At 44.3% G+C, this 14,400-nt stretch overlaps 1 protein-coding gene across 3 annotated transcripts in view; it reads left to right on the forward strand.

The window, feature by feature from the left end:
- LOC129838793 (uncharacterized) overlaps positions 1–13,521 on the forward strand; it is a 193,523-nt gene extending 180,002 nt beyond the window's left edge. For all 3 annotated transcript variants that reach the window (XM_055905969.1, XM_055905967.1, XM_055905968.1), the window contains one exon: positions 7,344–13,521. In XM_055905969.1, the coding sequence (XP_055761944.1) occupies positions 7,344–8,060 (717 nt within the window). In that variant the 3' untranslated portion in view covers positions 8,061–13,521. The remainder of the gene's footprint in view (positions 1–7,343) is intronic.
- Positions 13,522–14,400: the final 879 nt, after the last annotated feature.

The raw sequence follows: 14,400 nt of genomic DNA on the forward strand, positions 1-14,400 counted from the left end.
ACAGTAGGTACTGGACCTGATGTTTGGGAGACTTTATCATGGCATACTGTTGACAGTAGGTACTGGACCTGATGTTTGGGAGACTTTATCATGGCATACTGTTGACAGTAGGTACTGGGCCTGATGTTTGGGAGACTTTATCATGGCATACTGTTGACAGTAGGTATTGGACCTGATGTTTGGTAGACTTTATCATGACATACTGTTGACAGTAGGTACTGGACCTGATGTTTGGTAGACTTTATCATGGCATACTGTTGACAGTAGGTATTGGACCTGATGTTTGGGAGACTTTATCATGGCATACTGTTGACAGTAGGTACTGGACCTGATGTTTGGGAGACTTTATCATGGCATACTGTTGACAGTAGGTACTGGACCTGATGTTTGGGAGACTTTATCATGGCATACTGTTGACAGTAGGTACTGGACCTGATGTTTGGTAGACTTTATCATGGCATGCTGTTGACAGTAGGTACTGGACCTGATGTTTGGGAGACTTTATCATGGCATACTGTTGACAGTAGGTACTGGACCTGATGTTTGGGAGACTTTATCATGGCATACTGTTGACAGTAGGTACTGGACCTGATGTTTGGGACACTTTATCATGGCATACTGTTGACAGTAGGTATTGGACCTGATGTTTGGGATACTTTATCATGGCATACTGTTGACAGTAGGTACTGGACCTGATGTTTGGGAGACTTTATCATGGCATACTGTTGACAGTAGGTACTGGACCTGATGTTTGGGAGACTTTATCATGGCATACTGTTGACAGTAGGTACTGGACCTGATGTTTGGGAGACTTTATCATGGCATACTGTTGACAGTAGGTACTGGACCTGATGTTTGGGAGACTTTATCATGGCATACTGTTGACAGTAGGTACTGGGCCTGATGTTTGGGACACTTTATCATGGCATACTGTTGACAGTAGGTACTGGACCTGATGTTTGGGAGACTTTATCATGACATACTGTTGACAGTAGGTACTGGACCTGATGTTTGGTAGACTTTATCATGGCATACTGTTGACAGTAGGTACTGGACCTGATGTTTGGGAGACTTTATCATGGCATACTGTTGACAGTAGGTACTGGACCTGATGTTTGGGAGACTTTATCATGGCATACTGTTGACAGTAGGTACTGGACCTGATGTTTGGGACACTTTATCATGGCATACTGTTGACAGTAGGTACTGGACCTGATGTTTGGGAGACTTTATCATGGCATACTGTTGACAGTAGGTACTGGGCCTGATGTTTGGGACACTTTATCATGGCATACTGTTGACAGTAGGTACTGGACCGGATGTTTGGGAGACTTTATCATGGCATACTGTTGACAGTAGGTACTGGACCTGATGTTTGGGAGACTTTATCATGGCATACTGTTGACAGTAGGTACTGGACCTGATGTTTGGGAGACTTTATCATGGCATACTGTTGACAGTAGGTACTGGACCTGATGTTTGGGAGACTTTATGTTATTACCTTGGTAATGTTAAGATACTAGTGGAAGGTATTTTTTAACTCAGTTTTTAGAACAGGTATTGGTGTGAAATTTGAAAAAGTTGAGTAATGATTATTGTTTTAAGTGTGATGAATCACGTATCTATTAATAATTCAAGTATTAATTATATTTCCTTTTATCCTTATTATTATTATTATTTAGGCCTATGCTACAAATATAATCTCCAACTTCCATACCTTTATCAACACTATAAATTCCCCTATACATGAGATGCGACTTGAGCCAGTTGGTTGACTGACACCAGAAACAGTAAAAAGGAGAGTAAGGAGTGGTGCGACCGCATAATATTTGATGTGGATTTTTAAAGCGCGACCGAGCCGTCTCCTGGACAGGGTGGATTTAGCGCAAGCGGCAAGGCTTGGCATGTGTAAAATGTACAATTTTGCTACGGCTTTACCCTCTCAATCCGCTCTGCGCTGACTGGCAGAAGAGTTGAGAGAGAGAGAGCTTTACACGGTGCGGCTCGGAGGGGCTTTGTCACGGCAATTGTATAAAGTGATATGGGAGAGGAAATGGACTGCGCTCATCGCCGGGTAGTGGCGGCTGTAGAGGCAGCATCCGCCAGGAGATTACCGCGCTTTATCTTGTCATGGTAAATTAACACGGCAGCGAGGCGCGCTCCCCAACAAACTGACCTCTTCATCTCTCCAAACTGCTACTCCGAGTTGAGAGGAGAGGAGGTGCAGTTAAAAAAATTTAAAAAAATCCCCCGTGTGTGTTTGTAGCAGTAAATGAAGGGCCTTTAAAAAAAAATTATCCACTTCTTCCCCTGAGTTTTACGGTTAGTAGCCTAATCAAACAGCTGAATTTTGTTAGTGTGGGAAGGGTTTCACAGACAGGTGGTAATGGATAGGTGTTAATTACTGTACCTTTTGTTCGTTTAATGAGGTCCTGCCGCGCGCTCATGAAAGGCAAAAACAGCAACAACAATATTCATCTGCTTATTTCAGGTCCAAATTCTCCGCCTGCCTTCGATTCGATTTTTTTTCGTATGGATTTTGACAGATTTGAAGCAGCACACCAAGCAGTTTTAAACCAAACGCAGTGGTCACACTTAGTTTCTCCTGCCAGTGCTGTCATAATGAATTAACACATGCTTGCTTGTAGACAATTAAGGGCCTCTATAAAATATTGGCATGCATTGATTTAATAAACTGTTATTTAAAATATACAAAATAAAGCTGCACATTTCTGTTTAGGTAAATTGAACTGTAATATGTCAACCATTTTGTGCAATGATATAAAAACAAAATTGATCATAGAAATATTATTTTTATTATTGTATTTTAATATAATGATTTTTTTAAAGTTATGATTATTATTGTGAAATTGTAAAATATGCAATATTAGATGAAATAAGAAGAAGTTTGGAACTGCAGTGTGTGGATGGGATGGGAGATGGAGAAGTATTTTTAGGTTATGTGAGGTGAGTATTTGTCCTCCAAGCTGAGATAAAATGGGAGGTGGGGTAAAGAGTGGGGGGTGGGGTTAGGCTGTGAGTATGCCAACCGGTGTGTGTGGATGCCACTGCAGGCTTAGAGTCAGAGAGCAGACGAGGTGTGTGTTTAGCCCCGCGCTAAAGGGATTGGGATTGTTTGAGCAGTGTTTGTGTGTATGTGTTTGTATGTGTGTGTGTGTGTGTTCGTGTGCGCGCGGGCGTGTATGTGTGTGTGTGTGGCAGCGCTGGCTTAAGACCAGCGACTAAGTGTCTGCGTCACCTCCAGGAGCGAGCACTTACATCCCTGTAGCCTGTGTGTGTGTGTGTGTGTGTGTGTGTGTGTGTGTGTGTGTGTGTGTGTGTGTGTGTGTGTGTGTGTGTGTGTGTGTGTGTGTGTGTGTGTGTGTGTGTGTGTGTGTGTGTGTGTGTGTGTGTGTGTGTGTGTGTGTGTGTGTGTGTGCGCGTGTGCGTGCGTGCATGCGTGAGTGTGCGTGCGTGCTCCAGGTGCCTCCTGTGACTCCCACTGCCAGATTGGCCATGCCTTAATTGTCGACACCACGGCACCACACATTAAACACATACACCTTCCCAACTTGGAGACATGGCAGGGAATTGCACCCCCTCAATTGCTACTGTTAGTGTTGCTCTGCTCTGCTTCAAACCCACACAGGGTGGAGGGGTGTGTGTGCTCGGATGTACCCAGAGAGAGAAAGATAGAGGGAAAGGGAAAGACTGAGGGACAGAGGGACAGAGAGAGAGAGAGAGAGAGGGACGGAAACAGAGAGAGAAAAAGAAAGAAACAGAGACCCTCTAAGGTAATTGGGTAGGTTTCTCCTGGAGGGCAACGGAGAGAATAAAGGAGGGAAGAGGAAGACAGAGGAATAAAAAGAGAGAGGGAACATGAGCAGCTGTGCTGGCGGAAGGAAAAAATAGCATTTTGCATTTTTTTGGCAAGAGTGTGTTTTTAAATCTGCCTCTCCTCACAGATGAGCTTAAGAAAACAACAGTTGTTTAATTCTGTTCCCATGCAGAGGCACTAAAGGGATAAAGAACGGGGAGAGAGAAGGAGCGCGAGAGAAGGAGAGAGGCGCAGTTTCACTTTGTTACAGCCGTTCGGAAGAGAATTGACATCTGCAAACTAAAGGCAGCAGAACCACCCACACTGTCAGCCTGCCACATCAAATACATAGATTCACACTCACTGGCGCATGCTACAAACATACTGGCACTCACACAAACATACTTAAACACCAGCCAAGCATACACAGACATGCATACACACATAGACACACACAGACACAGACAACTATGCATACACATACTCTTAAAGACAAAGACTAACATTTACAGTATTTATAAATACATTTATATTATTAAAACATGCTCTCTCTAGTGTGTGCACACACACACACACACACACACACACACAAATACAATCAGGTCTCTGTATGACAGGTTGTCAGGCTGATTCCTGAGTTGGACTTGCTGTTTGTTGTAATCTTCTGCAGGCTACTTGAATAGCATGAGTAAATATGTTGGATGGCGTGTGGATTATAATATGGAGGGAGAGTATAAGCCATTTAAGTTGCTGATATGTGGATGACAGTATCTGCTCTCTGCTTCGCACAGAAATAATGTCCAAATGTGGCCGACTTTGAAGATGAATCGTGTGTTAATTCTCTTTGATTACGAAATGACCCTCATTGTGGCCGTCTCAACATGACATCTGTGCAGATTTGAAGAAGGGAGGCAAAGAGATCCGAGAGTTCTCCTCCCCTCCATCTCGCTTTCTTTTCTGTTTGTTTTGTTTTCAAGACATCTTTTCTAGAAATATAGAGTGCTGCTTCGCTAAGTATGCGGTGGATTAAATTAATGAGATGTGACAGGTGTGACTGGGCTGGTGGAGATGCCATGCTTCACTAATGTGTGCAGATCCAGTCACAACCGATGGAAAACCACTGCCATTCTCCTCTCTCTCTCTCTCTCTGTCTCTCTCTCTATCTCTCTCTCTCTCTCTCGCTCTCTCCCTCTCTCTCTCCCTCTCGCTCTCTCTCTCACTCTCTCCCTCTCTCTCTCTCTCTCTCTCTCTCTCTCGCTCTCTCCCAGAGATCATCAGACAAAACAGAACTATCCCTATTATACTGTACCGTGACCACGGAACCTGGTGACATGTCTCACCTATTGAATTTCACTTATTGCTTCGGCTATCCACTACCGTTCATTCACGTCCCTAAAACCCATTTGTGAGTGAATTATTGAATGTGTTGACTTCCTCTCTGGGAGTGGTGTGAGTGTACATGCACATAGTCTCTAGGAGGAGTCGGGGGAAGTGACAGCACTTTCCCAGGTGAGAATCTGTTCCCTTCTGGACTTTGCTCGTTTCTCTGCTATAACATGCCGGTTCGTTGACAATGAAAGCCGTATTAATATTACAAGGTGAAACCAACTGACTTCAGACTGCTGAATGATCTGTTGAGGATGGTACAGTTCATAGTAGACAGACAGTTACAGTATCTGGCAGCGATATTAATCAGGAAACTACTGTACCTCCACCAGGAAACAAGTTCAATACTAGTACCTCATCTGCTCACAGAGTGATATCGATAGCAGGGTGTGTGTGTGTGTGTGTGTGTGTGTGTGTGTGTGTGTGTGTGTGTGTGTGTGTGTGTGTGTGTGTGTGTGTGTGTGTGTGTGTGTGTGTGTGTGTGTGTGTGTGTGTGTGTGTGTAAAACAATCGCGTACCTCCTGAAGGTGTGAGTTAGGCAGAGCGCTCCCAGTCCTCTGTCTTCTCCTTGGGATAAACTCATTGTCTACCACACACACACACCTGTCACACACACCCATGCACGCACGCACGCACTCACACACACACACGCACGCACGCACGCACGCACACACACAGCGGATGTTGCTGCTCTAAGCATCTAACCCTAAACTCTTCTCTTTGTGGAAAACCAGAGCAGGGAGATGTTTTGTAAAGTTTAATTACAAAACAAGTCAGGTATTTTCAGGTCAATAGTCCATCTGCAAATCAGGGTTAATCTTTGACTAATCTGTTCCTACTATCTCATACCACCGGTTTTACTGTGTTGTGTTGTGTGTGTGTGTCGGTGCGTGCAGTGTGATGTAGTGTAAGTGTGTGTCTGCTAGTTCAAGTTGGCAGCTGAAGTGTGCGTGCAGACACAAAGCTGACCATGACAAGGTCGTCACAAGGTCGTCAAGGTCGTCACCACAGTTCATTTAGCTGAGACCCCGCGAGGACAGTGGAGTTGAATCAAAGGTTATGATTCCAGAAGGTTCTTTGACGTGAATCTCGCTGTAAGTTTCTGGTTGTTGTGAGTAAGTTTGCTGGACATTTCTGTGATGGCGATGCAACTTAAGTTTATTGTCACAAATCAGCTCTTTCACGGAGAAAAACTTGCAAGTGAGACATTTGGACGAGCAGGATTATTGGATCTCTATCAAAGTGAAGCGGTTGAGTCTTTGAAAGACATTACAGTACCTCTCTCCCAACAGCCTGAGTGAAATCATGTCTGTTTTATGTCTTTCCTCTGTTAACTACCTCCAAGTCAGTGGCAGATTCCTTAGGATCCAACAGAGAGTGAGTGCCCTAACTTAAGATGGCTGGCCACCGATAAAAGTGTAGCACAGCCAGCTAAAAGAAGGAGAGAACGAGGGATAATGAGAGGGAGGATGCCAGTTACTGTAGTCTTCCTCTCCTCCATACGGATCTCTGAGTTTACACTTCTATCTTGTCTGGATTTCCTTTCTTCCTTACTCTCTTCCCTTCTTTCTCCCTTCCTCGTCCCCCTACACTCCTCTACTTTTGCCACAAACATCAGCAATGAGCTGAATTCAAACGCTAATTAATGGAATATTATTAAAGGTCCAACTCAGCCATTTTTATCTCAATATCAAATCATTTCTGGGTAACAATTAAGTACCTTAGTTTGATTGATTTAAATTAAAATGGTCAAAAAGAAACAAGAATAGCTTCTTAGCAAACAACTTCTCAAGCAAGAATTTTGCGAGGACTTCCTGGGAGTGAGGCCTGAGTGAGGAGGGGAAAATGGAATACTAGCTGTTTTTGGCAGAGAGGTTTGGAACTCTATTTCTTATTGGTCTGTTAACTGGTGACATCACCAGGCAGGCCAAAACTCCATTCCACCAAAAAAATCTCCAAAAAAATCTCTTACACTAAAAGGGTATTATCATAATTTTCACAATTTCACAGTATTATTCCAACCTCATAGTGTGGAAATGTATATAAAACACAGTAAAATCATGTTTTTGACTGCACTGGGCCTTTAATACTTTAATACAAGTACTCATACTTCCTCTCCCCTATCCCTCTCTCTCTGCAGGACCAGGATGGCAGTAAGCATTGGTCTCTGAGCCCCTACCCCCAGCACAACTCCTCTACCTCTCCAGGCAGTAAGCAGCAGGTGGAGGAGGGTGGTTCAGGGGCCGCAGCGCTGGGGACCCCAGAGAGACGTAAGGGCAGCCTGGCTGACGTGGTGGACACACTGAAACAGAGGAAGATGGAGGAGCTCATCAAAAACGAACCAGAAGGTCAGTCACCATCTACAAAGATGTACTGTTCTGTATTGCTTTCTCTTTTCTCCATATCACTCTCTATCGCTATCTCTCTCACTCTATCACTATCTCTCTCTATCACTATCTCCCTCTCGCTCTATCACTCTCTATCACTATCTCTCTCACTCTATCACTATCTCTCTCTATCACTATCTCCCTCTCGCCCTATCACGCTCTATCGCTATCTCTCTCACTCTATCGCTATCTCTCTCACTCTCTATCACTATCTCCCCCTCGCTCTATCACTATCAATCCCTATCTCTCTCTATCACTATCTCTCTATTACTCTCTCTCTCTCTCTATCACTATCTCTCTATCACTCTATATCACTATCTCCCCCTCGCTCTATCACTATCAATCCCTATCTCTCTCTATCACTATCTCTCTATTACTCTCTCTCTCTCTCTCTCTATCACTATCTCTCTATCACTCTATATCACTATCTCCCCCTCGTTCTATCACTCACTATCACTATCAATCACTAACTCTCTCTATCACTATCTCTCTATCACTCTCTCTCTCTATCACTCTCCCTCTCTATCACTCTCTCTCTCTCTATCACTCTCTCTCTCTATCACTCTCTCTCTCTATCACTCTCTCTCTATCACTCTCTCTCTCTCTTTCTCTATCACTCAATTTCAATTTCAATGTAAGGGCTTTATTGGCATGGGAAACAAATGTTTGCATTGCCAAAGCAAGTGAAATAGATAATAAACACTTAGTGAAATAAACAATAAAAAATTAACAGTAAACATTACACTTACAAAAGTTCCAAAATACCAAAATAACATGTACTGTACACACACACACACACACACACACACACACACACACACACACACACACACACACACACACACACACACACACACACACACACACACACACACACACACACACACACACACACACACACACACCTATGCTCTCTCTCTCTCACGCTATCTCTCGCTATCTATCTTTAACGATCACTCTATGTTTCTCTCTCTCGTTCTCTGTCTTTCGTTTTGTCTCTCACTTTAGCCTTTTGTAGCAAGTGATAGTGCCAGGCCTCCCTCCCTCACTTGCTCCATCCTAACGAACACATTCTGTAACGAGCCTGGCGACAGGGTGTGTGTGTGTGTGTGTGTGTGTGTGTGTGTGTGTGTGTGTGTGTGTGTGTGTGTGTGTGTGTGTGTGTGTGTGTGTGTGTGTGTGTGTGTGTGTGTGTGTGTGTGTGTGTGTGTGTGTGTGTGTGTGTGTGTGTGTGTGACAGAGAGAGTCAGCCCTTTGTTTCAGAGCAGACAGCATCAGCTGTCCAGAGCCATTGTTTATCAACCACTTTGCATTTTTATTACAAGCTGATAGTACTTGAACCATCAGGCTTTTACTGCTCTATCTCTCTCTCTCTTTCTCTTTCTCTCTCTCTCTCTCTCTCTCTCTCTCTCTCTCTCTCTCTCTCTCTCTCTCTCTCTCTCTCACACTCTCTCTCACACTTACTCTCTATCTATCTTTCTCTCTCTCTCTATCAATTCAATTCAATTCAATTCAAGGGGCTTTATTGGCATGGGAAACATGTGTTAACATTGCCAAAGCAAGTGAGGTAGATATTATACAAAAGTGAAATAAACAATACAAATTAACAGTAAACATTACACATACAGAAGTTTCAAAACAATAAAGACATTACAAATGTATATTATATATATACAGTGTTGTAACAATGTACAAATGGTTAATTAAAGCACACAAGTTAAAAATAAATAAGCATAAATATGGGTTGTATTTACAATGGTGTTTGTTCTTCACTGGTTGCCCTTTTCTTGTGGCAACAGGTCACAAATCTTGCTGCTGTGATGGCACACTGTGGAATTTCACCCAGTAGATATGGGAGTTTATCAAAATTTGATTTGTTTTCAAATTCTTTGTGGATCTGTGTAATCTGAGGGAAATATGTCTCTCTAATATGGTTATACATTGGGCAGGAGGTTCAAAAGTGCAGCTCAGTTTCCACCTCATTTTGTGGGCAGTGTGCACATAGCCTGTCTTCTCTTGAGAGCCATGTCTGCCTACGGCGGCCTTTCTCAATAGCAAGGCTATGCTCACTGAGTCTGTACATAGTCAAAGCTTTCCTTAAGTTTGGGTCAGTCACAGTGGTCAGGTATTCTGCCACTGTGTACTCTCTGTTTAGGGCCAAATAGCATTCTAGTTTGCTCTGTTTTTTTGTTAATTCTTTCCAATGTGTCAAGTAATTATCTTTTTGTTTTCTCATGATTTGGTTGGGTCTAATTGTGCTGTTGTCCTGGGGCTCTGTGGGGTGTGTTTGTGTTTGTGAACAGAGCCCTAGGACCAGCTTGCTTAGGGGACTCTTCTCCAGGTTCATCTCTCTGTAGGTGATGGCTTTGTTATGGAAGGTTTGGGAATCGCTTCCTTTTAGGTGGTTGTAGAATTTAACGGCTCTTTTCTGGATTTTGATAATTAGTGGGTATCGGCCTGATTCTGCTCTGCATGCATTATTTGGTGTTCTACGTTGTACACGGAGGATATTTTTGCAAAATTCTGCATGCAGAGTCTCAATTTGGTGTTTGTCCCATTTTGTGAAATCTTGGTTGGTGAGCGGACCCCAGACCTCACAACCATAAAGGGCAATGGGCTCTATGACTGATTCAAGTATTTTTAGCCAGATCCTAATTGGTATGTTGAAATTTATGTTCCTTTTGATTGCATAGAATGCCCTTCTTGCCTTGTCTCTCAGATCGTTCACAGCTTTGTGGAAGTTACCTGTGGCGCTGATGTTTAGGCCGAGGTATGTATAGTTTTTCGTGTGCTCTAGCGCAACAGTGTCTAGATGGAATTTGTGGTCCAGGCGATTGGACCTTTTTTGGAACACCATTATTTTGGTCTTACTGAGATTTACTGTCAGGGCCCAGGACGGGCAGAATCTGTGCAGAAGATCTAGGTGCTGCTGTAGGCCCTCCTTGGTTGGTGACAGAAGCACCAGATCATCAGCAAACAGTAGACATTTGACTTCGGATTCTAGTAGGGTGAGGCCGGGTGCTGCAGACTGTTCTAGTGCCCGCGCCAATTCGTTGATATATATGTTGAAGAGGGTGGGGCTTAAGCTGCATCTCTGTCTCACCCCACGACCCTGTGTGAAGAATTGTGTGTGTTTTTTGCCAATTTTAACCGCACACTTGTTGTTTGTGTACATGGATTTTATAATGTCGTATGTTTTACCCCCAACACCACTTTCCATCAATTTGTATAGCGGACCCTCATGCCAAATTGAGTCGAAGGCTTTTTTGAAATCAACAAAGCATGAGAAGACTTTGCCTTTGTTTTGGTTTGTTTGGTTGTCAATTAGGGTGTGTAGGGTGAATATGTGGTCTGTTGTACGGTAATTTGGTAAAAAGCCAATTTGACATTTGCTCAGTACATTGTTTTCATTGAGGAAATGTACGAGTCTGCTGTTAAATATAATGCAGAGTATTTTCCCAAGGTTGCTGTTGACGCATATTCCACGGTAGTTATTGGGGTCAAATTTGTCTCCTTTTGTGGATTGGGGTGATCTGTCCTTGGTTCCAAATATTGGGGAAGATGCCAGAGCTAAGGACGATGTTAAAGAGTTTTAGTATAGCCAATTGGAATTTGTTGTCTGTATATTTGATCATTTCATTAAGGATACCATCAACACCACAGGCCTTTTTGGGTTGGAGGGTTTTTATTTTGTCCTGTAACTCATTCAAGGTAATTGGAGAATCCAGTGGGTTCTGGTAGTCTTTAATAGTTGATTCTAGGATTTGTATTTGATCATGTATATGTTTTTGCTCTATCTATCTATCTATCTATCTATCTCTCTATCTATCTATTTTTGTCTCTGTGTGCTTGTGTGTGTGTTAACGTGGTGTGTGCGTGTGGGTGTGTGTGTGTATCCAGCTGCTATATGCGTGTGTGGACACCTTGACTTTGCTCAAACACAACAGTCTTACAGTGGATCCCTAAGTCCAACAGACCTAGGCCAGGACAACAAAGCCAGCAGTGTGTGCATGCTTGCATGTGTGTTGATGTGTGTGTGTGTGTGTGTGTGTGTGTGTGTGTGTGTGTGTGTGTGTGTGTGTGTGTGTGTGTGTGTGTGTGTGTGTGTTTGTGTGTGTACAGTACAACTATAAATACAGTACAGTATTTATAGTACATATAACAGACCGCCACACTGCACGGAGCTGTGTAGACCAGTCAGTACACCAGAAGCTAAACAAAGTAATTTGCATTTATTCAAATTGTGGCCGTGGGTTATTATTAGGACTAATGTTTATTTTCCAATTTCTGCTGTTTAAATAATGCACCATTCTACCTGTGGCCGTTTTGGCTCTGCACTGAGCCCCACAGTCCAGTTCCACTTCACAGAGGGCCCAACAAGTGCTGGGGGCGTGTGGGTTTTCGCGCTTGTGTGAGAGACAGAGACGTATGGTTTTGCCAGTTATACTCAGGTACGGCTGTTCCAGTTGATATGTGGAGTCAAATAGGTTGTTTTGAGTTGGGTGGAAAAGACCGGCAATTGTTTGGAGAGATTCTGAGGAGTATGCTCTTGGCTAGACGGTGTGGGAGCTGTGAACATTTTTGAGTCCTGTTGTTGGATTGGGTTTATTGTAGAGAATAACTCTACTATGCTTTAACCCCAATAATGACTGACTGTCTGTGAGTCAGGCAGTACAGATACAAACCAAGACATACACACACGCACACAGTTTGAAAGCAGTGGCAGTAGCTTCACACACTCCCTTAGCAGGGCCACAGAGTCACATCAGAATGGGTAGTGCCATTATCTCCCCGACCGTTGCCGTTAAAATGAAACATGCTAACAAAAGGCCTCAGCGCCTCGAGAGGACACACACACACACAAAACAGCCAGAACAGAAAGGCAGAAAGAGGGGAGGAAAGAAAAGGGGGGAGATGAAGAGCGAGAGTGGAGACAGAGAGAGAGAGAGAGAGACCCTACTATATAAAAATCCATTCCATCCTTCTCTCTCTCTCTCTTTCTCTTTCTCTTTCTCTCTCTCTCTCTCTCTCTCTCTCTCTCTCTCTCTCTCTCTCTCTCTCTCTCTCTCTCTCTCTCTCTCTCTCTCTCTCTCTCTCTCTCTCTCCCTCTCTCTCTCTCTCTCTCTCTCTCTCTCTCTCTCTCTCTCTCTCTCTCTCTCTCTCTCTCTCTCTCTCTCCTGGCTTCTCATTGTTTTGTTGTGTTCTCCACAAAGCCCATTAGCGGCAAACGGCAGGTTGGGATGAAACATTAATGAAGGCTTTAATCATTATGAAAGGCCTGTATTAATACTGCTGCACTCCCCCTGTCACACACTGCCTGCCTCCAGCTGGATCAATGGCACACGCACACAGGGACGCGGGCGAGCACACACGCACACATACGCATGGGCGCACGTACACACACACACAGGCTTGCAAACAAACACATGTTAGCACACACTCACACTCACACTCATACACACACTCACCCCGGCACATGTGCTGTGAAGAAAGGGATGTGAGAGAAGGACTAAAGAGATGAAATGGGTCAGAAAACAATAAACACCTGAAAAACAGGACTAGAAAGGGGAAAAGAGAAGAGGAGAGAGAGAGAGATGCTGGCTTTTTATAACCAGGCCTTGAGCTAGACACTAGCCATGTTCTCTTAGACACTCGCCTTATGTAAAACCAGTGTCACACACACACACACTGGTCCAGGGTTGAGGCAGAAGTTACAAAGACATAGTTTTTATCAGTGGGACCAGTGCTGCTCTACTTAGTGGCTAGATAAATGTGGCGTGGTGCAGAGACACGCTGGTGTGTGTGTAAGATACTGGGTCAGTACAGACTGCCTCATCTCCCCTGTGTGTGTGTGTGTGTGTGTGTGTGTGTGTGTGTGTGTGTGTGTGTGTGTGTGTGTGTGTGTGTGTGTGTGTGTGTGTGTGTGTGTGTGTGTGTGTGTGTGTGTGTGTGTGTGTGTGTGTGTGTGTGTGTGTGTGTGTGTGTGTGTGTGTGTGTGTGTGTGTGTGTGTGTGTGAGAGAGAGAGAGAGCACTGAGCAGCCCAGCTGGCTGAGCCACTGCCAGAGAGAGCCCAAGCAGGACTAGAGCTGTTGGCCTTTAATAAATGACTAGCCATAGAGCTCCCTTATCGACTTTGTGATGTTACACCGCTCTCACACACAACACATTACTCTCCTGTCTACCTATACTGCCGACCTGTTACCCCCGAGACACACACTGCTGCGTGGTAATGCTGGTTTTAAATTGTGTCAGATGTTGCGTAGAGAGTTGGAAGAGTGTGAAGAGGAGTTGAGGGGGGGGGGGGGGGGTCAAGCTGGCATGTGTGTGTGTGTGTGATTCCGTGCTGGAGTGAATGTGTGTGTGATTAGGACTAATAATGAGAGCAGAGCAGAGAGCAGCACGGAGGGCGCAGGGGTGAGAGGAGGGCCAGGTCTGGGCTCAGGAGGGACAGCGCTGGGGCTGGATACACACACACACAGGGAGCCAGGGACCGCCACTGTTGGCTGAAGTTAACCCTCCCCTGCCTCTACTGGACTGTACGTTTAACCTATAGTAACACACACCTCGCTTAGGTAGCACACACGCCACTGTTGTATAGCGAGTGAGAATACAAGATAGAACCAGATCATAGAGGAAACTAGCTGCAGTATTTGGGGCACAGATGTTCCTCTCAGCCCCTAGAGTGATACTGCCTCTGCCCTGGCAACTCACCAGTACCCCTCTCGCTCCCTTCCTCTTTGTCTCCTTCTCTCTCTCTCTCTCTCTCTCTCTCTCTCTCTCTCTCCCTCTCTCTCTCTCTCTCTCTCTCT

The sequence above is a fragment of the Salvelinus fontinalis genome, chromosome 39 (assembly GCF_029448725.1).
Source record: "Salvelinus fontinalis isolate EN_2023a chromosome 39, ASM2944872v1, whole genome shotgun sequence".
NCBI classification, from domain to species: Eukaryota; Metazoa; Chordata; class Actinopteri; order Salmoniformes; family Salmonidae; genus Salvelinus; species Salvelinus fontinalis.